The 22,248-nt window shown below is 49.7% G+C and overlaps 7 protein-coding genes across 7 annotated transcripts; 3 read left to right on the plus strand and 4 right to left on the minus strand.

The window, feature by feature from the left end:
• Nucleotides 1–1,735: 1,735 nt before the first annotated feature.
• EDB91DRAFT_1240559 (NAD(P)-binding protein) lies at nucleotides 1,736–3,005 on the minus strand (the record flags this gene model as incomplete). The annotated part of the gene is made up of 6 exons (XM_041322029.1): nucleotides 1,736–1,946; nucleotides 2,002–2,165; nucleotides 2,220–2,261; nucleotides 2,312–2,414; nucleotides 2,464–2,624; nucleotides 2,682–3,005. 6 exons carry the CDS (start codon nucleotides 3,003–3,005, stop codon nucleotides 1,736–1,738), a joined length of 1,005 nt encoding a protein of 334 aa, XP_041168706.1.
• A 1,325-nt stretch (nucleotides 3,006–4,330) lies between these two features.
• Nucleotides 4,331–5,662, plus strand: EDB91DRAFT_1288309 (uncharacterized protein). The gene is made up of 5 exons (XM_041324819.1): nucleotides 4,331–4,408; nucleotides 4,461–4,658; nucleotides 4,694–5,238; nucleotides 5,298–5,367; nucleotides 5,421–5,662. Exons 1-5 carry the CDS (start codon nucleotides 4,403–4,405, stop codon nucleotides 5,454–5,456), a joined length of 855 nt encoding a protein of 284 aa, XP_041168707.1. The 5' UTR covers nucleotides 4,331–4,402; the 3' UTR covers nucleotides 5,457–5,662.
• An 18-nt stretch (nucleotides 5,663–5,680) lies between these two features.
• On the minus strand, nucleotides 5,681–9,873 carry EDB91DRAFT_444290 (CHAT domain-containing protein). The gene is made up of 3 exons (XM_041327289.1): nucleotides 9,754–9,873; nucleotides 5,787–9,696; nucleotides 5,681–5,731 (listed from the first exon to the last, which is right to left on the minus strand). The coding sequence occupies exon 2, from the start codon at nucleotides 9,611–9,613 to the stop codon at nucleotides 5,825–5,827; it is 3,789 nt and encodes a 1,262-aa protein (XP_041168708.1). The 5' UTR covers nucleotides 9,614–9,696; nucleotides 9,754–9,873; the 3' UTR covers nucleotides 5,681–5,731; nucleotides 5,787–5,824.
• Nucleotides 9,874–10,110: 237 nt separating this feature from the next.
• EDB91DRAFT_1180441 (uncharacterized protein) lies at nucleotides 10,111–12,719 on the minus strand. The gene is made up of 6 exons (XM_041320445.1): nucleotides 12,420–12,719; nucleotides 12,213–12,357; nucleotides 11,602–12,049; nucleotides 11,456–11,545; nucleotides 10,840–11,405; nucleotides 10,111–10,783 (listed from the first exon to the last, which is right to left on the minus strand). The coding sequence occupies exons 1-6, from the start codon at nucleotides 12,686–12,688 to the stop codon at nucleotides 10,217–10,219; spliced, it is 2,085 nt and encodes a 694-aa protein (XP_041168709.1). The 5' UTR covers nucleotides 12,689–12,719; the 3' UTR covers nucleotides 10,111–10,216.
• A 2,239-nt stretch (nucleotides 12,720–14,958) lies between these two features.
• Nucleotides 14,959–16,310, plus strand: EDB91DRAFT_1257567 (uncharacterized protein; the record flags this gene model as incomplete). The annotated part of the gene is made up of 4 exons (XM_041324301.1): nucleotides 14,959–15,144; nucleotides 15,197–15,268; nucleotides 15,324–15,335; nucleotides 15,384–16,310. 4 exons carry the CDS (start codon nucleotides 14,959–14,961, stop codon nucleotides 16,308–16,310), a joined length of 1,197 nt encoding a protein of 398 aa, XP_041168710.1.
• Nucleotides 16,311–17,177: 867 nt separating this feature from the next.
• EDB91DRAFT_1257568 (uncharacterized protein) lies at nucleotides 17,178–19,868 on the minus strand (the record flags this gene model as incomplete). The annotated part of the gene is made up of 8 exons (XM_041324302.1): nucleotides 17,178–18,449; nucleotides 18,506–18,736; nucleotides 18,805–18,863; nucleotides 18,927–19,071; nucleotides 19,149–19,286; nucleotides 19,339–19,417; nucleotides 19,476–19,611; nucleotides 19,661–19,868. 8 exons carry the CDS (start codon nucleotides 19,866–19,868, stop codon nucleotides 17,178–17,180), a joined length of 2,268 nt encoding a protein of 755 aa, XP_041168711.1.
• A 644-nt stretch (nucleotides 19,869–20,512) lies between these two features.
• On the plus strand, nucleotides 20,513–21,583 carry EDB91DRAFT_1089266 (uncharacterized protein; the record flags this gene model as incomplete). Its single annotated transcript, XM_041316568.1, has 5 exons — nucleotides 20,513–20,715; nucleotides 20,751–20,909; nucleotides 20,991–21,085; nucleotides 21,139–21,444; nucleotides 21,555–21,583. The coding sequence occupies 5 exons, from the start codon at nucleotides 20,513–20,515 to the stop codon at nucleotides 21,581–21,583; spliced, it is 792 nt and encodes a 263-aa protein (XP_041168712.1).
• Nucleotides 21,584–22,248: the final 665 nt, after the last annotated feature.

Genomic DNA, 22,248 nt, shown 5'->3' on the forward strand with positions numbered 1-22,248 from the left:
GTGCTGTTCAAAATGCTAAAGACCCATGCATTGCGCACACTCATCAACGATAACAAGGAAAATCAGGTGCGGATGTCCGCAGAACTCCTTATACAACAAGAAGAATTGTCGGAACTGAAGGCAGAGAGTCAAAGCCTTCCTGAGGCAAAAAAAAAAAAGAAAGGTAGGCAGCGTCATAATTTTCCGCGATTACTTCACCGTTTCGCTTACCCAACAATAACCATACTAGGTGGTTCTGTGGTGCACTCGTTAGCAGCAACTAACAGTGCCTCGTTTCAGAAGTTGCTCGATGACACGCGGCAAGAATTTCTGGGTAAAATTAACGAACAAGCCGACGAAATAAAGCGGCTTAAAGCTTCAAACACGGAGATATAGGTGACCCTTAATAACACAAGAACCCGTGAATAAATGATGAACAAACTGATCTCTCACCGACGCATGTCCAACACTCATATCCAATGCGTGAGCTGCAGCAATCTCCTCGGCCATAGTCACTGAACCATCCTGATCTAACAACACAATCAACAACCCGCTTGGGCAGCTTTATTAACCAGGGATTCACCATCAATCATGCCATCACGTCCTACAACTAAATAAATTAAAATCAGAACCGACCAGCGGAAAGAACCAAGGAACAAATCAAGATTTTCCGTCGATGTCCATGCACATGACGGGAGGCACACTTCAGGTTGCCTGTGCAGAATATCGCGACAAAAAGCATGCAAGGTATCGCGAAGTGCGAACGGAAAATCGGTATGGGACCGAACATCTCCTTTGAGCAAAGTCACAAGGGCCCGAAACACACCCTCACGGAAACGAGTAAGCGCATGTGAATTCAAGAAAGACCTTATTTTGTAATACTAGGTAATACTCCTCACTCGCAGTCAGCCCCTCAAGGCCTCACACTCGAAGGAAGGAGCCTGAGAATTCACCTATATGCCTCAAACGATAGTGATAAATTGGATCTTTCCTACCATGGTACTTGTCATGATCGTTATTCTACAGTCTGGGCTCGGGGATTATCTTGGATGATCATCCCACAAGTATTGATGACGAAGTCGGAGACTACCCTTGGGAAAACAAAAAAGCGCTGCTTCACTGGTTTCCGGGAATCAGAACAAGTGAGATTCGTGAGGTCTACACACTCAGCACTGCAGTGGGAATTCGGCAGTTCTATAGTAGCCCGATAGTCACATCAACAGTGTTCGACACCCCTGAGGAGGGACCAGAATTCAGTCTGGGCTGTAAGGAACACCAGAATTCGCGTACAATCCCTCCTTCGGGTTCTCCCGGTCCCTAGAACCAGCGGTGTTGTTTCAACTCCGCTTCCCAGAACGTCCCGTTCAAGACTAGGTTCGCAGTCACAGTTAATCATGGTCAAGAAGTCTTGTGCGCAGGTAAGTTATGAGTTTTGTAACACCTCGTGACACGCACCGACGTACCTCTGAGCAAGAATACACTGTGACACACAAAACAACAGATCAACTACTTAATCGTAGCAGCGCCATCGATGCTCGGTGAATTGAACTTATCATTCCATTCGCAGATACTATGATTATACCGAGGCAACAGGATCACTTTCGAACCTGTGCGTGGTCATGTTCATGATGCTTGGGTTTCCATCCGAGTCTGGCAGTGCGTGCTGGATTACTCCTGGGACGATGCGTAAGTAGTCGTAAGCGAGAAGGGAATAATTGAGCAAAGGTGTATGAGTGAGCTTGTTTACTACGATACATTACGATTTTCCTAGCATAAGCCGCCATAACGATACCTTGTTCCAATCTGCTGCATTTTCTTGTTGTCCTTTGTTCTTCTGCTGCTCGACAGCCCAATCGTAAACTGTCTTCATTTGAGGATAAGCTTTGCGGCCTAGGTTTAGTTGAGATTCAAAATGCTCGTATTGCCCAGTGATTCGTGCATTGTGAATGCTTTCGAAATGCCGAACTCTGAGTTATATTGACGTCACAAGGAGTAGCAAATGAGCAACAGATGAAAACTCACAACTCTTGTGCCGCCTTGTTCCACGCTAACAGCATAGTAGCTAAAAATCCGGGAACGGAGGGAAGGGCTCGACCAGTTGCGCGTTTGTAGGATGCATGTTGCTCTGACATGGTGAGTACATCTTCGACAACCACAAGTATCTGATGTTTGTATTTCTCAGGATTCTTCAATTGAGTTGTCAGTCGTTGTTAATGCTTCTCCCGTCGAAAATGCATTACCTTGAACACACCGGCAGCAACATGACCGATATCTTTCGGGTCCTTGGTGGAGTTTACAACAGCATACGGACATATACAATAGAAGGACTTACAACCACCCCGAGTTTCGAGTCCTTTTTGAGCCCGCGAGTCATTACAGCGACGGTGACAATGAAGTCGGTGTAATTATCTAGGAAGAATCCTGGGCGCATTATTCTGATACTCCACCATTAATTAGGTTCCGTCTCAAGTTTGAAGGGCTCACGTCCATGGGAGACCTTTCTCACCGAGGGCCTGGACATGCCGCTCTGCAAGTACTTTGGCACGACCCGACAGCTGCTTCTCATCAATCTGCTCACCACCACGTTCGGCGGTTGAATAAATGTATACTGACACCCCATATTCGAGAGCTAGATCCGCCATGGACTGTTGTACTCCAGTGTCAGTGTGCATGAGCAACAAGATGTCTGAAACAAATGGCACCTTTCCCTGTCGCTCCTCCCCGTCTGGATTCGCACCAAGCCCAGGGGGTGCCAGAACGCAGAAGACACCCCATATGCCACCTGAACTTTTTGCATCTTCGTAAACTTTCTGTATGGACTCTGGCGAGTCGAGGTCTCCCTCCACTACTCGTACGTGTCTTTCCTGGACCAAGCGCTGTGCGCTTGCACTGGAAGCTGACCTAGTGAGAGCCAGCACTCGAAAGGGTATATCATCCAAGTCCGCGGGGGGTTGAAGAGCCTCGATGAGAGCGCGACCTTGTTTGCCTGTAGCACCTACCACTAGGATATGTTTCGACACTGTCATGGGTCAAGTGCTGGAACGCCGATGACCGGAAGTATATGCAGCCTTGGTACATACAGTAGATATTCTCATAATGCATAATAATTAATAATTAATAAAAAACGAAAGAGATATGTTTGCCCATATACCACCACTATGCATTATGAGTAGAGCATGATGCATGACATTTTTATCACGGTGCGTGATTTTACATGTCGAAAGTCGGTTTGTTGTCGGATTTCTTTGGCATTTTTTCGTCATGCATTATGAGAATATCTACTGTATAGCCATGATTCCGACTGGTATTCTGCAAAACATGGTCACGTCGTGTCACACATCGGCACCGTAGCGGCACCGTCAACTTTCACTGAGAGGAGATTGAATTTCTTACACACTCTCCTATCTGCCGTCACGCTTTCATACATGTCGTCAATCCTCTGTCTATAGCATCTTAAAACAAGAGAATGGCCTCTATCGAAATTGTGTTCTGACACCCTGACGAGGTGTTTGATATGCTCCGGGTGTAACTTTTTGAATATCTCTCTAGGATCTATGGGATCTAGATCATTTATGATTATACAAGGTTGCAAATCACCACTATTCTGTCTCTCGCAGCTGCAACACTCGAGAAATTTTCATTCTACTTGGACAGTACATCATCTCTAAGTAGCCTACATACACATGAATTTTTTCGAGGTGATTCAAGCAGCGCATTGAGGTGTTTTGAACATTTTGCATATTACATGCCAGTTGCAGATTCCCAGGAGTGATAGTACTGCATCGTCCAATTGCAAACTGAATGGTCACGGAGAACTTCATGGGTAGTCTCCCTACCATATACTAGGAAGGAGGAAGACATGTACTACATAGTCGTTCCTTCAATACATTACGCGTACCGTCCATTGTCTGCGAATTGCTTCCGCGGCACCAAACGCTGCGTCCTGATTAGGTAAGTCATTGCTCATCATTTGGCCAAGATGCCAATATCATCTTACATAGCTTGGTTCCGAATCTGGAGGCACCAGGACGCGCATTCAACCGCACGAGGCATATAATCGCTCAGCGCTCAGCACTATGATAAAACTTACTTACAAACGGGTAACCCAGGTGAACCGATCGTGTTTAAACAGATCTACTACGACATGCTATGATAACAACATGTTAGAACGCAGATCTGCCTATGTCGTGGTAAGATCAGCCACTTTTTGGCGCCTGCCACACAGCAGCATACTGCCTTGATACAGCAGCTACACTGCCTTGAGCCCTTTATAAACCTCCAGTTCGTGGTCCACTGATAAAGCATACTCACCATGCAAAGGTGGTCCTGGAACAGCCAGCCGAATTCGAATGCGCAGCGCAAGTTCATCGAACTTATATTCGATCGAACTGGAAAGTATGCCAACTGGGACCCACCTTCCGAAATGCGAGTGCGTCTTATCCAGTAGATTAATTCCCCGTCAGTTGTATGTTAACGTGGAGCAGGTTGGGTCGTACGGAAGGATCGACAAAGCAACGGGTGACTTGTCCGTCCAAGGCAACATCTACTCGGATGAATTCAAGCAGCTTCTCGTCAATGCTGGCATTAACCCTGACTCTGACGAGCATCATCCCAAAGATTGTCCCGACGAGTCTGAATTTACAACTTGGTCTAAACACGTGAAACGCATCGATTTGAATGTCGAGTCTCAGGCGTGAGTCAGCCAAGTCCTTAGCTTTTGATCCTCCGTCTTATTCCTGATATGATCACATTCCGATTGGCTCCACCAGAGGTGTCCCTGGGATTGCCTACAGCTAGTATCAAAGGGACTTGGCAGGTCAAGAAAGGCACCACTGGTGCTGTCTTGCTCATGAACAACCCTCGTATAAAACACATTACGTCAGATGTCCTTGGGAAGCTCGCGAGCATTCAACTTCTTCAGTCCATGCATCTCGTAACCAAGGTGTTTTATTGTCCTGCCTACTCTTTGTACCTCTCAGATACAAGTGAGTGCATCTCATCGGAACTGATGATACTTATCCAGGTGCAGGCTGGTGAAAAGATCACCATGGCTCTTCTAGCTTCCGCTCCCGTTGTGGCACCCGTGGGCACTCTTGAAGCGAAGGCTACGATGAAATGGTGGAGTGACACACAAACTGGATTAGCACGCCACGGATGCAAGACGGAGCATTGCTTCACCCCTTTGTATGAACTTTTACATGTCAGGCACCCTCGTAACAGGCGGACGTCGCCATCCCCAGAACGGACAGGCGAACAGTTGTGAGTGCACTCATTACTTCCGTGAGGCTGACGTGCTGGCTAACCGAGGGACATGCTAGATGGATCGCCCCTCCCCTCCCGTGGGCACCTCTCCGCGAGGATGGCACAGAGGTGCCGATATACATCAATGTGAGTATCACATCTTATTGGCCAACTTCGGTATTTGACGACTCCTCGTACAGGAGAATACGGATAGCAGTGATTCTGAGGAGGAATAAGGTCGCCAAGAGTACACCCACAATGGAGAACCATTGCCACTAGCTTGAAGTGCACATATTGGCAGTGTCTGTTCTGGGACTCACGACAAGCTTGTAACATAAATTTTATACCAGCAGCAAACATTATCAATGCCATACGGATTGTAATTCTAAATCCACTGAATGCAACAGAATATCACTCTATTAAGATTCATATGTGTCCGCCATCTCAAACACCATTGCAACATTATAGATACCACTCAGATCTGGACAGTTAGCAAGAGTGGTCGCGCGATCTAGATACATTGTCAGAGTGTATGCCGACAGGATATGGATCACCGATGTACTTACAGCAAATAAAGATAAAAATAGTCCGAAGGAGTCTCAAACTAGACACCTATGTGAATAAATACGATCCGCTGTTCCAGTGGAATTTCCTTGCGCAATGTCTTGACAGCCTTGTGCAACGCAACTGCGGCACGTGTGCAGTCCAATCTCCCAGAACCATCGATCAGGTTCTTGTAGAAAGCAGAGGCAATCTGGGCTGCAATGTTGTCGTCGACAGACCACATAGAACCTATCACACTACGAAATCCGGAAAATTGCATCGCCGCAGCGAGATGAATCGCCTCATCGGGGCTCAACTCATCACCCACAGTAGTGTGGCAAGCCGATAAGAATGCAAACTCCGGATTCTGCCAGTCAGATTGCATGATCTCCCTGATCGTTAAAGGCCCGTCACGCATGGCAAAGGAAGACTCGAACGGTTGTTTTCGATTTGGCATTCCATGGCAGGCCAGGTGAAGCCACTGATTTTGGCTCAACGCATCGAATACTCCGCGGACTGTCGCATCACTGTCCGCGAGCTGCGTGAAGGATAAGGCAGGTGGTGTGAAGGACAGGAGAGGTGAGAGACGCTGAGAAACGACGGATAACTCGGTAGCGATACATCGAAGAAGCTTTGCTCCGTCCGGGTTCGCTTGACCAATCGCAACAAAGTGCTGACCGGTCGTATCTCGGGAAATTTGCTGTCTCGCGCGAATGAGTTCCGCCAAAGTTGGGATGTAAGAGGATATGTAAAAGTGAGACAAATTATGGCTCTTCTTCCCATCATGACTCTTCCCCTCGTAGGGTCCTGCTGCATGCAGAGGAAGTAGCGTGAACTCAGCGGTTGGACACCACCAGATGCGTGAGTGAGGGCGCACTAAACCCCGGAGAGCCTGAACTACGGGATTAACGATGCGATGCCAGAGTGTGCGCAGAACACCAATCATCTTGTTTAATTCAAGTTGATGATCAGAAGAACCCACAAGCTCTGTGAGAGACTGAAACTCGGAGGACAATTCGGAGACCTCGGCTCGTGTAATATCGAGTGAAACATGGACCGGATCGTGGGCACTCGGGATAATCAAGGCATCACAGCTGTACTGGCTTGCATTGACAATAATGACCGGTCCTCCTTCTGCAGCCCTCTGGAGGTCAGAGAATATTTGAGGCAGGAGAAAACGGGAAAGGCCAGGCAGCATGCGGATGCGTGAGATGACATCATCCAATTGCACGGCCAGTTGTTGTATGTGTGGGGACTGGTCTTCTGTAGACACCTTGAATGCGTGACGCAGGCGAAAGCTGAGTTGCATGAACTCTTTTGCCAGGGCTTCGCCACCTGACGCAGAAAGTGTGCGGAAGCGTACCATCTGCGTCCAGAACACTGCACGACCTCGTTCCACCAGTTCGACAGCAGTTGTCAGAACACCAAGACGAACACTGCATGAAAATGCGTCCATTGCGAGGGATGAGGCCTCCCTGACGACATCGAAATGGTGTGGAGACGACGCCAAAACAGCAACGTGCTCATCCAGGAATTTCAATGTGGTCTGATAGGCGATCAGTGCAGAGTTGTGCTTAAGCTGCTCGGCAGAGGCAGCCCATGACTTGGCGGCGCGAAAATCGCTACGAGAGACTGCATGAGATACTTGGGAGAGTTGTGAATAAAGCATGAAGGCTTCGTCCAAGTCTGATGACGATGATACACCATGCCGATGGAATCTGGTTTGAAGGCTGAGGGCAAGATCGTTGAGAAATGAGGATCGATCACAATGGTCAGGGGGACAAAGCGCCAGGACGGCTCGATGGAGCTCGATAGACTCATCCAGGTCAGAGAGCATATTCTGTTTGTGGAATCTGTCTCCAAGGCAGATGGCAAGGTCATTGAGCGACGAAGGTCGCTCAGAATGGCCAGGGGGACGGAGTGCCAGTGCAGCTCTATGGAGCTCAATAGACTCATCCAGATCAGAAAGGATACGCTGCCGCTGGAACCTGGCCCGAAGGGTGTTTGCAAGGTTGTTGAGAGAAGAAGATCGATCAGAATGGCCGGGGGGACAGAGCATACATGCAGCTCGATTGAGCCAAATGGCCTCATTCAGGTCAGAGAGGACATCCCGCTGCTGGAATCTGTCCCTGAGGCTAACGGCAAGGTTGTTGAGAGACGAAGACCGACCAAAATGACCGGGGCGACAGAGTGCCAGTGCAGCTCGGTGGAGCTCAATTGACTCATCCAGGTCAGAAAGGAGATCTCGCTGCTGGAATCTGTATCTAAGACTGATGGCAAGGTTGTTGAGAGACAAGAATCGATCTGAATGACCCGGGGGACAGAGCGCCAGTGCAGCTCGAAGGAGTTCAATGGACTCATCCAGATCAGGCAGGACACCCTGCTGCTGGAATCTGTCCCGAAGGCTGATGGCAAGGTTGTTGAGAGACAAGGATCGATCAGAATGGCCAGGTGGACAGAGCAGCAGTGCAGCTCGATGCAGCTCAATGGACTCATCCAGATAATGCAGGGCACCCTGCTGCTGGAATCTGTCCCGAAGGCTGATGGCAAGATTGTTAAGAGACAAGGATCGATCAGAATGGCCAGGTGGACAGAGCAGCAGTGCAGCTCGATGCAGCTCAATGGACTCATCCAGATCATGCAGGGCACCCTGCTGCTTGAATCTGCACTGAAGGCTGATGGCAAGGTTGTTGAGAGACAAGGATCGATCAGAATGGCCAAGTGGACAGAGCAGCAGTGCAGCTCGATGCAGCTCAATGGACTCATCCAGATCATGCAGGACACCCTGATGCTTGAATCTGTCCCGAAGGCTGATAGCAAGGTTGTTGAGAGAAAAGGATCGATGAGGATGGCCTGGGGAACAGAGCGCCAGTGCAGCTCGAAGGAGCTCAATAGATTCATCCAGGTCAGAGAGGACACCCTGCTGCTGGAATCTGTATCCAAGGCTGATGGCAAGGTTGTTGAGAGACGAGGATCGATGAGGATGGCCTGGGGGACAGAGCGCCAGTGCAGCTCGAAGGAGCTCGATGGACTCATCCAGAACATGCAGGGCACCCTGCTGCTTGAATCTGTCCCGAAGGCTGATGGCAAGATTGTTAAGAGACAAGGATCGATCAGAATGGCCAGGTGGACAGAGCAGCAGTGCAGCTCGATGCAGCTCAATGGACTCATCCAGATAATGCAGGGCACCCTGCTGCTGGAATCTGTCCCGAAGGCTGATGGCAAGATTGTTAAGAGACAAGGATCGATCAGAATGGCCAGGTGGACAGAGCAGCAGTGCAGCTCGATGCAGCTCAATGGACTCATCCAGATCATGCAGGACACCCCGCTGCTTGAATCTGTCCCGAAGGCTGATGGCAAGGTTGTTGAGAGACGAGGATCGATCAGAATGGCCAGGTGGAAGGAGCAGCAGTGCAGCTTGATGCAGCTCAATGGACTCATCCAGATAATGCAGGGCACCCTGCTGCTGGAATCTGTCCTGAAGGCTGATGGCAAGGCTGTTGAGAGACGAGGATCGATCTGGATGACCCGGGGGACAGAGCGCCAGTGCAGCTCGAAGGAGCTCGATGGACTCATCCAGATCATACAGGACACCCCGCTGCTTGAATCTGTCCCGAAGGCTGATGGCAAGGTTGTTGAGAGACAAGGATCGATCAGAATGGCCAGGTGGACAGAGCAGCAGTGCAGCTCGATGCAGCTCAATGGATTCATCCAGGTCAGAAGGGACACCCCGCTGCTGGAAGCTGTTTCGAAGGCTGTTGGCAAGCTCGCTGAGACACGCAGATCGACGAGGATGGCCAGGAGGACACTCCTGCAAGGCCGCTCGACACTGCTCCACGCCGTGTGCCATGTTATTATAGCGAAGGAGTGCGAAGAACGCAAGTGGGAGATATAAGCCGAGGAGCGCAATGGGTTGACGAGACACCCAGCTGACTGTTGAGCGTCTCATTGATAAACACAAGATCGAGTGAGATCAGGATAGATACGCACAACAGTGACGACACGAGCAGAAATTCTGGCACGAGTCGTGCTTGAGGCCTAAGCGAGTGTATCGATCAGTTTCACAGCAAGTTCCGTACTGGGCTGACCAACTAGAAGGATGATAGTTGCTGGTCAGCTTTAGTAGGCCTGGCTGTGTCAGTGGCACGAGGTCGAAGACCCCCACACAGCACTGGATCCGAGAGGCCCACCTGCCAGGAACTTCATCGGCAAAAGTGCCGTAGGCCCGTAAGGGGCTGAGGGCGTCGCTGTGTCGGCTCGCTTGCGAGTCTATCATAGTGACGCGATAGGCCACATAATATATGGGGAGTTCGCAGTCTTTTGGAAGACTGCACAGATGCCTTCAAAACCTTTCACAAAAACTGTCGTTATTACTTCTACTATCATCATACTTACACGTATAATCTAAAATGCAGTCCAATCCCAAAGTCTGCCACGTATCAGCAACATCGTCCTAAACAGTCGGCACAATTTGCCGAATATGCGCTGGCACAAGCGCAGCAGGTAAAGGCGCGATCTTGTCAAGCGGGGCACGTTTCGCAAGCGCCAACAACATCAGCCTCAGCTTCTTAGCTACAACGTCCTCCTCAGCCCCGTCCACATCCATCACATCCTCTTCCTCTCGCTTCACCCCCTTGTTTTGCTCCACCCTCCTATCAAGCTCTTCTAGCGCTTGCACGGTACACTCCAATGCCTGTTCCAAAGCCGTGGGACCCTCGGATATCCCAAGTTCACCTAAGCCAGCTTTCTCCAACTCATCTGGGGATCGGATAAGCGCTGCCATATCCAGCTGCTCGTGTTGCAATGCCTTTATCAGACGGAACACTGTGGGCCGGAACGTGAGGCTGGCTGCCATTTGTGCTTCCATCGTTGGTGTCAGAGACTCTTTCAAGACTGAGTGCAGGTACGCCGCTGTGGTGCGGAGTAGCTCGTGCCGTCCACGAGTGACGACGTCAACCAGATGTTGTTCCACGTATCGAGCCACGGATGTGCCGAGGGGGTGAGTATGCTCTGTCTGGCGCTGTATGTCGTGTGAGCGTTTGAGAGACTTCAAATAAGAATAAACGGGTAACTCACAGAAAACTCCTCTGGCGGGCACACGAACTCGGCAATGCTTCTAACGTAGGCGAACCCATCAACTCCGCCGTATACCACGTCCCGCACGTAGTCCCACGCCTCCTCTGCTTTCTCATCCGTCCAGTACTCACTCTCAACCCCCGCTTTCAAGCTTCTTTTGATGGGACGATTCTCGATGCTGGCTCGTATAGACGTAGCCAGTCTCTCTTCAGAGCATGCCGACGCGCCTAGCTCTGCTCCTAATGCAGCAAAAGAGCCAAAGTCAGACGGAAATGGATCACGGGATTCTGTCGACTGGGGCTCTTCGTCCTCTTTCTCTTTTAGTTTTGCTCTTGTAGATGCATTACGGACAATCGTCCAGTGCCTGCGCCGTGGTGTGGGTTGTGAAGTCGAAGTAAGACTAGTGGCCAGTGTTGGAGAGGGATGCGCGGAAGACACATTGACTGGCGCTGGGAAGAGGCTTTGTGCTGGATTATTTGCTTGAGCAGAAGGGTATAACGGAGTAAGTTGGGGTTTAGAGAGCGGTTCAGGCACCAAGACGTTGAGCAGAGAAAACGGATCTTCCACTGATCTACGGTTAGAGGTGGGCAGTATACACGAGCAAAAGGTTTCGTACCCTCTGTATAGTCGAGACTGCCATCATGAAGGTGGGGCAGGCCCTCCTTTTCAATTCTTAATCGTTCTTTCTTAGTTCTATAACGCTTCCCTTGGCACGCAATCGTCAGGGACTTCGGATTACAACACGCCTCAGAAAGTAATTACCTTTTATTTTGAGCGCAACCATCATTTCCGCCCAATCAGAGCCGGGAGGAAATGCTCCGACACCATCTTTCGAGCCAGGAAGCCTCCCTTCCGCATCAAGACCCTCCGAGATACCCATCGATGTGCCCTTTTTGTAAGGCCCTCGAGGCCCCCGCCTCATGTACTGTTGGGGAACAGAAGACGGTGCAGGTGAAGCTGCAACTTGACTCCCTTCGATGTCTCTCGGAGTAGACGCAGTAATATGATCATCTTCCTCATCAACATTCAAAGTAGCATCCTCGTCCTGTTCCACATCGATGTTCCAATCCGTCTCGTATTCAATCACATGCGCAGATGCCTTGGAGATATGATCGAGTCCCCATACTTCGAGGCGGTCGGCTTCTGTATGATAAATCGTTCCGGGAGGATTGAATGTTTTGGCATTGGTGACGACTAAGCGGAAGTCTGTCTGAAGAAAAGAAAAATGTACAGTTCAGCTTGTGTCGCGTGAGGCACCATCGGCAAGAGTCTAGCTACGATATTTTTTGATTCGTGAGTGTAAAAACATAATGATCTGAATCGCAGACCGCGTGCAAAGAACAGGGTTTAAATACGAGAGGGGTATTACTCACTGTAAACTCTTCCAACGAGCGATACTTCCCCTTGGCAACTTTGGTAGACATAGTCCCAAGATCCATAGGATGCTTAATCACATCCGCATACCCTGGCACTCGCGTCGGATCCACCGCAGAGATGAAAAACGCATAATCATCCTTCCTACATCGCACACACCATCAGCACACGCCCAAAAACCAAGTACCCCTCTCCCAAAAACTCACTTTTTCAACTGCGTAATCAGTTTCATCAATACCTCTTTCAACGGTTTGAGCTTCATCGGCCTCGGCGCCTTCTTCGCCTCTGCATCCTGCATGGACCCAAAGTTTTTCAGGTTCGACTTCTTTCCCAACTTCGCAGCTTTGATAGCTTTGAGCGAAGGTAAGACGAGCGTGATCCTAGATGGCACATGTCCGTTTGGCTTGGTTTCGACAGCAGATTGTGACGTGGAGCCGCCAGATTCATTTTCTGCATAAGAGTCGAAATCGTCCATGCTCGAACAGTGGGTGAAGTGATTATGTAATGCTGCACGAGATAAGCAGGGACGATGATCTGAATCTTAGCGGCATAGTTTGTAAGTCAACCATTACCATATCCCTCGTCATCTTGGTTGACGGTGATCAATACACGGTGGCTCAATTCATTCGGGATTCAGGGTGGGTTGCCATTCATGCCGTGTCGATTTTGACCGAGTTGTCCGTGCTCATCGCCAGGTCACGATTTCCTGTATACAGATTCTATCCCCGCATTATTGAAAACTTCACAAAGGGCTGTGGAGTTCAAAAGAACCTCGTAGCAAGGTTTACGATATATTTGCCAACATTCAGGTGAGATGACCAACTAGATGCTAAGCATATCAAATGACAAAGACTTTGTGCAAGCTCCGAGTCGATGATCCCGCGTTAATTAACCAGTACGTAGGGCTTAGTCTACTTCATTGTGCGGTCACCGCGGAACCTGAGGGACCTTTGTCCGGACTCCGTGTTGGCTTAGCTTTTTCTCACCCCGGCTCCAAATCAGCATTGGCACGAGGCGGTAGTTGCCGTGTGTTGCTCTGCTATAGGTGCGCCGTCTGAGAATAATACTCACAAAGGATAATTAATATGTCATGACAGTTCATTCTGGAGTTAGTGCAAAAACTCAACTAGGTGTCCGCGGAGTATATCCCGAACCAAGACTCATCACTCTCAAATGGACTACGTATTATCAACACGTATTTGAACTCTGCAGTCACCGCCTCGGAACCGGGTTCAAATTTCACCATTGTCGTCGAGGCATTCTTCAGGGTTGATAATACTTTCCTTTTCCACAGGTTGATCAACGTATCGTGGCGCGGGGACCTATAGGAGCCTATAGGGTGGTTGCCGCCGATTACTATCGGCATCGTCCCTGCATGAGGATGTTTCACTATTATCTAGTATTACCCGCGTGTCTGACTGTCCGCTCTCATCGTCTTCGGACCGGCATCGTGACGAGCATTGCAACGCTTCACATAGGAAAGCTAAATACGCGGCGATCGAGGTCTCAGTAACTATGTACGGGTAGCAAGGAACGAGGCTACAATGTATACAAACTGCATTCCTGAACATTAATAGGTACTAGGTACAAGCGACACGACAACCGTCGGACAGGGACTACGCTCTATCTGATAAGAGCGATTCTAGGACCTGTGCAGTGCGGTTCCTTGCGTATCCTCATTTGTCGTCCCCCCTGTACATTGTCCAGAGCCCCGAATCGGCAAGCGTCGGAGACTGCTGTATTTCGCGTGAGTCATTTCCCCCACGCTAGGCAGAGAGCTTTTGCGATGACTCACATGTCAAGTCTTATGAAGTTTCGATGTACGTATACGACTACGCAATGTCACGACCGTCGAGAGTGACACTTTGCAACGGATGAGAAAAACGGCTTCACCCGCCCGACGGGTGCCATTTATTCAAGTGTTTGACTGCGGAGATGCGTCCCACAATCTGCTTGTGACCACCTGGACGTCATATTTAATCTCTACTACGAGTGTCATGGCGATTACTGTCCCGATCGTCGCTACAAAGAGGACGAACTCGGACAGCTCGGACAGAGTCCCAACAGGTACCAACGTATGATTACCTGGGGTATCGGAGGATTACGGGGAATGATAGATGATTGTGAATAGTTGGTTATTAGGATGATTGCTCATGATTTGGAGTGGATAATTGTGATTCCCATGGACTAAACGTCACCTCGGTGAAATGAAGGCTTCTCGAACTCATTTTCACAGCCACGGAGTTTAAATGATGATTCTTCTAGGTTCTTAGGAATTAATGGACCTTTAATAAGGGCGGGTTTGGGTATTGTTCCTGTAACTTTTCTTTGTGGTAGTGTATGTTTCTCGGTTGGCAACGACGGCGGGCGGAATAGATGAAGGAGAGTGAATAAAATGTTTGCCGTTTTATGCCGGTATCGTTTTAGTCCGGGAATGTGACACGTAATTTTGCTGTTATGGAAATCGGGGAGTAATAAAGTAAATCGCAAGTTAACAACTGCGACCGCCAAATTTTGACCCGACCATTCATTTATTATCTCCTCTCATTTACATTTTACTCCAGGTCAATGTTTTGTTAATCAAAATCGATTAAACAAAGTTATTCAACCTTTTTCATTCTTTTATTTCTTATGTTTAACCAAACGACAACTAATATACAATCAAAGTCTCATACGCCTCCTCCACGACGCTTCGAACACGAGCATCACCCTACTCACGATATAACAGGTCAACCTAGGAGCAATATGACTGCAGAGCATGCTTCATCTGCTTCAGACACTTCTTCTCAAAGTGGAATGGCAGACAATGAAACAGAAGCAGAACGTAGTCACCAGTCTGCTCCTACTGCTGGGCCAGCTCCTAAGAAGAAACGCACACGCACTCTTACGACTCCCCACCAATCTGCTGTACTACACGCACTCCTTGCACAGGTATGTTTCTCTATACACCAACCTTACCAGGGTGTCTGATGTTTCCTTTTAGTCTCGCTTCCCGACGACCGCGATGCGTGAGGAGGTTGGGCGCCAGATCGGTCTCAGTGCTCGCAAAGTCCAAGTATGTAATAGTATCATGTGAATCTTATATATTGCTCACAAATCTCAACTCGCAGATCTGGTTCCAAGTAAGTTTCCCCTACGCTCCCGTTTAAACTCGTATTGATTCATAATAGAACCAGCGTCAGAAAGCAAGGCGTCCGCAGAGTGATTCTGCTCCATTATCGCGTCCTGCTCAATTTGGGCCCTTCCCAAGCGTGCCGCCATCAGCTTCTTCCTCCCATACTGCTCCTGATTTTTCTATGTCGGAATCTTTGCCTGACACCCCAGAAGCAAGTGCTTCGCGTGGCGTGCCTAGATCGGGGCCCTCACTCTCAGGTCCTGGTATACCCGGCCAACGCACATCTCCATACCCCGCATCCTCAGAGGAGTATCCCCGCCTCGCACCTATGAGTCCCGAGTCCACCTCATCAGATCCCAACCCCAGCTCTCGCGGCCTTCAAGAGTTCCCCAGCCTTACGCTACGCGAACCTGCTCCGCGCATGCTTGCGCCACGCCCATTTTTATTGCACGAGGGCGGACAGTCCCCTCCTTCCTCGCGAATGCTCCCACCTATCCACTTCAGTGCCTTGGAATCACGCATCACTATTAACCCTTACGTATCCCCAACGTCCTCTTACCCACTACCTCACTCTCAAGCATCTTCTACCAGCGTCACGCACCACCACGAGCCCACACGCTACACAGAACACCACATTTCCACGGTTCTAGGCATCCCACCCCCCTTTGCGCTACAACCGCAGCCACAGTGGGATCCGAATAGCTTCGCACCATACACGCGTCCCGAATTTGCGTCGTTTTCGAGTCCGTCGAGGTCCACGCGATTCGCGCTAGGGGGCTTCTCCCCTGGATCTCGTGACCGCTTTGCTCCACATGTCTCCCCGGAATTGGGTCGCAGGAGGGAATATCATGCATCAGACGAACGTCGTCTCACTTCATCGTCGCTACCTCGTCCGTTCAATACTCTAATCGATCCTCGAGGGTACCCTGCATGCAAACCATCATCCGCAGGCAACAGCGGCATGCGCTCAGACGATGACTGAACCCCGCCCAAACCGTTCATAGCCCCTCCCCTACCCGTGCATGATGCTGATGCTGACGCTTTTTGCGCCCATTTCGATTCACGATTGAAAAATTCACGCACTCTACGAACAAAAAAATGATGAGTTTTCCAAACAAGCCAGATATACCACGCGCTCTTTACCCCAAAGACACCCTACAAACGTACAATTTAATCGTTCGTTCATTTTTCCCCGCTCTCGTTTCCATTACTGTTGTCTGTTCGATCGTTGCCACACCCTTTTTATTCCTATCATCTCTCGCGTCTTAATCGTCTACTACGGAACTCCGTCATACTAATCTCAGTACAGCCTTTATAACCACTGTTCTTTTATCATTTGTATGTCATTCCTTTCCAGCGCTTCCCCATCTTCACAGAACTATCTCTATCATTGCTATCTTTAGCATCCTGCCATCAATGCATCTAATTCTAGCATACCGAACTCTATAGTTCTACCAACACTACCGATTTGATACCACTACCCATTACCCCTCAATTTTAGCCGTTGATGATAATTCATTACCCGGTGCGACTCTTTGAGAAGGCACCACAAGATCCAGGCATGCGCGGAGCCATTAACCATTATTGAAAGGGAAAAGGTAAACGAACGCGGCGGCGGACGGGGTAAACTCCGTTACCGCGCGGCACTGCGATTCGTCCACCTAGACGTCAATCCATGCAATCCAATGACAATAATAACAATTTAGTTCGCTGTACTAGCTGTCGGGTCCGTCCTCCTCAATTGAACCATCCATTGACTGGGTGGCCGGGTGAGGACGTACCCCACGGTCTTGCGACTAATGCCCCCGCCCTCTATTTGTCCCCCTCCCCATGCAGCATGATGAATCAATTATGTTTCAACCAGAGTTGTATTTGAAGCGTTTTTGATCGCCGCGAGACGAACGCGCAGTAGAGCCCGTGTTCGCAGCCTCGTCTCTAGCGCAGAAGTTTCTTCACCAAGGGGACTCGTCGTTGGGGGCGACGTAGAGTGTGAGGTGGAGGTCGACGCGTCTCTCTGAGCGAGTTGTTGCTCCTCTTCAAGTCTCTGCAAGAGCACTACCCGCATATCCGTGGAAGTATGTACCGAAGGTGCGGTTATTTTGTTCGCATATGTACATGTCGCGACTTCTTGATTGCCACGCCGGCTATGCTCCGCCACATCCCAAAGGAAATCAACATGATTAGAGTTGTGCGGCGATGAAATAGGGTTTGGGTTTGGCGCTCGTCGTGATAGAGAGGCATGATACACGCCAGCGATGATAGAAGACGGCGAAGTTGCATTGGTAATAGTATGTTGCTGTTCTTCTTTGGTTCTGTTTTTATTTGTGCCTTCGTTTGGCGTACTGCACGGACGAACCACAACTTTCCCTCCTGCAAACAAATTCTCTTCATCGGTACCTTTAGTGATGGGATCGGCAGACAAGCTTCGGACTCTTTCAAGACCTTGGTTTCCTACCGCCGGTGTATTTTCTCCCCCGAGAGGCGTGGATGCATCTGAGCGCCGCCCGAGAGAAGAATGTGAAGATAAAGAAGCGGGCGGCGCGTTGGAGGGGGGGCTAGGCAATCGCGAAAGAAGGGCAGGTGTATCACCACCACCACCATCACGGGTATCTCGGGCTGGTCGTGATGGATGGGGCAAATATTGAGGGGTGGCCTCGTTTTTCCGCGCATTTGTGTTTGCGTGATGCTTTGATCGCGATGTTGTGGGTTGGGAGAGGTGGGCCTGGACTGATGCTAGCAACGTACGGTTTCGAGGGGGACGACCGAGCGTGCTTGGGCGCTTACGTGATGTAGAAGCTGCAGGCTCTGGATTGACGTCAATCATTTTGATGTCCACTGGAACATGAACTGGCGCCTTGGATGCGGGGGCAACAAGGGTGTGTTTAGGACCGGACTCTACAGGAGGTGTACTGAGCTTCTTATTTCCGGAGGTATATGATTCCGCTATCTGTTGGGGTTCGACAACAGCGTTCGGTACGAATTCAACGGATGTGCGTGGCGGCGTGCTACTCGAGTAATGCTCACTCCCGCCCCGCAGAGGTGTGTGATTACGTTCCGGCTCTTTTCCTTTCACCTTTGCAGATTTGTTCATCAGCTGCTCCTGCGCGTCGTCAAGGAGATTCTGTTGGTTATTCGGGGTGTCAGATATATCTCGATGCTCGCTAGCTGGGCTGCGACTTCGTCGGCGATGTCTGCGATTTGAGGAGAGATGATCTGAAGAGTTCTCCGGACGGTAGACCGCGGAAGGAGATCTTCTGTGCTCGGGACGCAGGGTTGAGGAAGAAGGTCGAGATAACGGAGATCGAGATCGAGTTTGGGACCGGTGATGACGGTGATGAGGAGACCGGGATCGAGAACGGGGCTCGTAACACCACCGGTTATCTCTTTCCTGCTCAAGGGGAGGAGGATCTGGGGAGGTATCATACTTGCCCAAATTGAGCGCTGATCCTCGCGTTCGTTCCGAGAAAGGGTCATACCTGAACTAGAGTGTCATAAATTGATAGGTCACGGCCACTCCGTATATAACAGTAAATTTCTAGCGCAAGTCAATGAGTTGAAGCAGTACAGAGTTAAATCGCGGCCGAAAGATCCCACTGACCATGTGCAAAATGTTCAGCGTTTGGATGCCTCTGACCCTCGATGTAGGAAGTATCAAGGTCTAGGAACTCGGCGAGAAGTTTGATAGAGGATTCAGCTCGTATGTCTATCGATTTCATGAGAGAAATTATGAACGTTGTGAGAAACTAGTATGAACAAATGTCAGCAATGCAACAGGGAGCGACATGAGTAAATCCTGCAAAGTGTCCCACAATCAACTTACCTCGACATCAAGATTCGGCCAGACACGCAGTTCACGACGTAGAAAGATGGTGGCCCGACTCATCATGTCTAGAGATGCTGCGAACTGGGCTGGGCTGGGGTAAGGACGGTATCGGGTGAAAGAGTTCGACGCGACATGCTAATATGTGGCGAGATGAGATTCGTGTGTAATTGCAATCGGAAGCACATACCTTGGCATAAAGATGATTCTGGTATATCCAACGTCTTTTGGCGATCGCTCGTTCGAGTTCATCAGCATCATGACGATCACTGCGACCCCAGTAGCGATCCCTACGTGCTCGTCGGGCGACTCGTACACGAGTTTCACCTGTCGGGGAGGAGCTGGGGTGACGAGGAACGTGGTGGTGGCAAATAGTGCTTTTGATAGTCGAACTGTGAGCGGATATGATGGATAATATATTCACCAATCAATTGAGAGCACAGGGGACACTTTCGCGATTGCTCTAGGAAACTCGGTCATCGATGAGTGAAGTAGAAACGGAAGATGCTCACCTGCCCAAATCGAGATGCACTCAAAGCAAAACTCATGGGAGCAGGTAGGGATGACAGTTCGGTCTACTAAAGGTTGCAGACAAATGACACAGTGATCATCACCGAGGTCTTCGTCATTCAAAGTCGAAGCATCGTTTGATAATCGCGGAGTTGAAGGAGACGACTCGAGTTTGATGCGCTTGGAGCTAAGCCTAGGGCTAGAGGTCATTTTAGGTCAACTTGTACGGATGGATGGGGGTATAGAACGGGCGCTTACAATGTTGGTCACCGGTAATAAGTTGATTTTTAATAACCGAGCCGGTTGACTTGCAATTGAATCCGAACCATCATATTTGCTGTTCGTCGAGTTCCCGGTACTCACACACATCACCTTTTGCACTTACAGCTACTTTCATATTGATAGACCAGAATCCATTTTTGTTCATTCACTGCTTTTGTTTACTTGTGGAGCTGGTACAAACAAAAGGGTCCCGCCTACTACAAGTACTTGGTTGGGCGAAATACCCCCAAATGGTGCTGGACTGCACAACTTTCTCACTCGACACTCTCTTCGGACAACATCCTCACCATGGTTGGACACCACTGTCACATTCCAGCAACCATAAAGCAACAATGGGTCACTAGTGGAGCTAGTGCCTCTGAAGTCCAGTCCTGAACCTTTGTTGAAACCTGCAAGTACTAATGCTGAACTCATGCTGGCATGATCAGTAACAGAGACAATTATTAGTGGTACTCAAAATAAGTTTCAAAACTTTTTGGAAACTCAGGTAGAGCATGGCTAAACCCTTCAAACACCAGCTAAAGGCATCAAAAAATTGGCCTTGATGGACTATGATTCAAGGTCAGGCCGGCATGGCGCGGCGGAGTTTTAAAACATGCCTGCTTGCCAATGTGTTTGTTGTTCTGCATGACTTAGAGCCAACGCTCGAGTGCACTCAAGGAGAATGGATCCTCAAGAATCCACCTCCAAAGGATAACCCAATGCCCCTCCAGAAGCCCCTGGACCCAGGATGTCAATTCATTGGCAAAGCGAAAATGCCCTCACTGATGTCTTGGTGAACTACCTAACCACTCACCCCTCTGATTGTAGGATCTTGTTCTATTCCAATGGGAAGAAAAAGATGTCTCCCATTGATGATGGCCCCTCTGGCAGGGACAAAGGTGATATCCATGGTGTCATTGCCCACCTCATTTTTGCCAATCACATCAAGTATGGCCCCGCATACCATCACAACCTAGAAGAAATTTCGTGATTCAGTCGCCAATTCGCATCTCAGGGTAAGCACTCTCATTTTTTTTGTTCACACATACACTAATTAAATACATCTAGACTCAGAACAAGATACAAGAAGAACAAGAGCCAATTTACCGCCACAGGCACTGGCATTGTGCCACTTGATGGGGCATCTGCACAAAATCTACTAGGTGAGTCTGTCATCCCTGGTTTTTAGTTCTTGGTGGCTGATTTATTTTTGTAGAAAAAGTTCATGTGGACCTTCCATGGTACTCGGATCTGGATGCGATCTGGCACAGCAATCCCTCCATGGCGGCGAAGACGCACTTGTCTAAGCCAGGCCTTGATCATGCAGGTGCCCTGTATTCACTTATCCGGCCACATGGTGGGGCTGGTCCCTCCATGCACTTTGGTGCCACTGTTGGGGCTGGTTCCTCCATGTCCTTTAGCACCCCTGCTCAGTCATCACTCCCCCCCTCCCCTGCATATCCCCCTGGCACTCAGCCCTCCCCCAATGCATATCCACCGCCCAGCACACACTTGCCCCCCAGTGCTTATCTGCCCCCCAATGCACATCTGCCCCCCACCGCATATCCTCCGACTGCATATCCTCCCAATGCATACTCCCCCTACACTGGCAATCCCCCGATTGATCCACAGCTTCTCCAACCTTCTGCTCCCCCCAGTAGCCCTCCTGTTCACCTTCCTGGCCTTAATAATTCCCCTGACATCACTATTCACGATGATTTTGGACCCGCTGATGATAATGACTTGCATCCAGAGAGTGCTGGCCCATTTTCTGCCCCCCCCCCCCCCCTCAACAGTGACAACATGATGGACGATGATGCGGGCACCCCCAAGAGCCCTCCTTGAGCCACAGGGAAGAAACACCAGCTCCCAACATCCCCATCTCCTCCTTCTGACCCCCCTGCCCATTTGAAGTGCCCTCAAAGTTGCCAGCATTGTTTTACGACAGTCGTGCAGCATTCGGCGCACAGAGGCCATCCAGCCGTGGGGGGCGACACAGACAGTTGTTGGAAATGTCCCGCAGCATCTCGACACCCTTGTCAACAACTCACAACACTACCCCCCTTGGCTCGCCTACCCTGCAGACCTCCCTGCCAAACAGTGTGGGGGGGCTCAAAGAAGAAGAAAGCAAAGTCAGATATTCTGCAGGAGGTAGACCATGTTCAGGACAAGATTGAGAGCATGCATTCCAACACAATGTCACGCCATGATAGCAAGCATCAATGCTTTCTTGCAAAGCTCAATCCAAAGAGTGAGCATAATCGCAACTCAAAGAAATATGAATGGCTTTGCAGCTCCCGCGAGCATGAGGCCTCCCAAGCCACTG

Source organism: Suillus paluster (assembly GCF_016628075.1).
Source record: "Suillus paluster strain FC165 chromosome Unknown EDB91scaffold_308, whole genome shotgun sequence".
Lineage (NCBI taxonomy): Eukaryota > Fungi > Basidiomycota > Agaricomycetes > Boletales > Suillaceae > Suillus > Suillus paluster.

Excerpts from the sequence above, each read along its gene's own strand:
- EDB91DRAFT_1288309 (XM_041324819.1), top strand. Across the intron at positions 5,239-5,297 it reads GAACGGACAGGCGAACAGTT|ATGGATCGCCCCTCCCCTCC; the intron begins GTGAGTGCACTC and ends GGGACATGCTAG. Across the intron at positions 5,368-5,420 it reads AGGTGCCGATATACATCAAT|GAGAATACGGATAGCAGTGA; the intron begins GTGAGTATCACA and ends CTCCTCGTACAG.
- EDB91DRAFT_444290 (XM_041327289.1), bottom strand. The coding sequence starts at position 9,613 with ATGGCACACGGCGTGGAGCAGTGTCGAGCGGCCTTGCAGGAGTGTCCT.
- EDB91DRAFT_1180441 (XM_041320445.1), bottom strand. The coding sequence starts at position 12,688 with ATGGACGATTTCGACTCTTATGCAGAAAATGAATCTGGCGGCTCCACG. Across the intron at positions 12,050-12,212 it reads GCTCGTTGGAAGAGTTTACA|ACAGACTTCCGCTTAGTCGT; the intron begins GTGAGTAATACC and ends TCTTTTCTTCAG. Across the intron at positions 11,546-11,601 it reads GGTTGCGCTCAAAATAAAAG|GGAAGCGTTATAGAACTAAG; the intron begins GTAATTACTTTC and ends TTGCGTGCCAAG.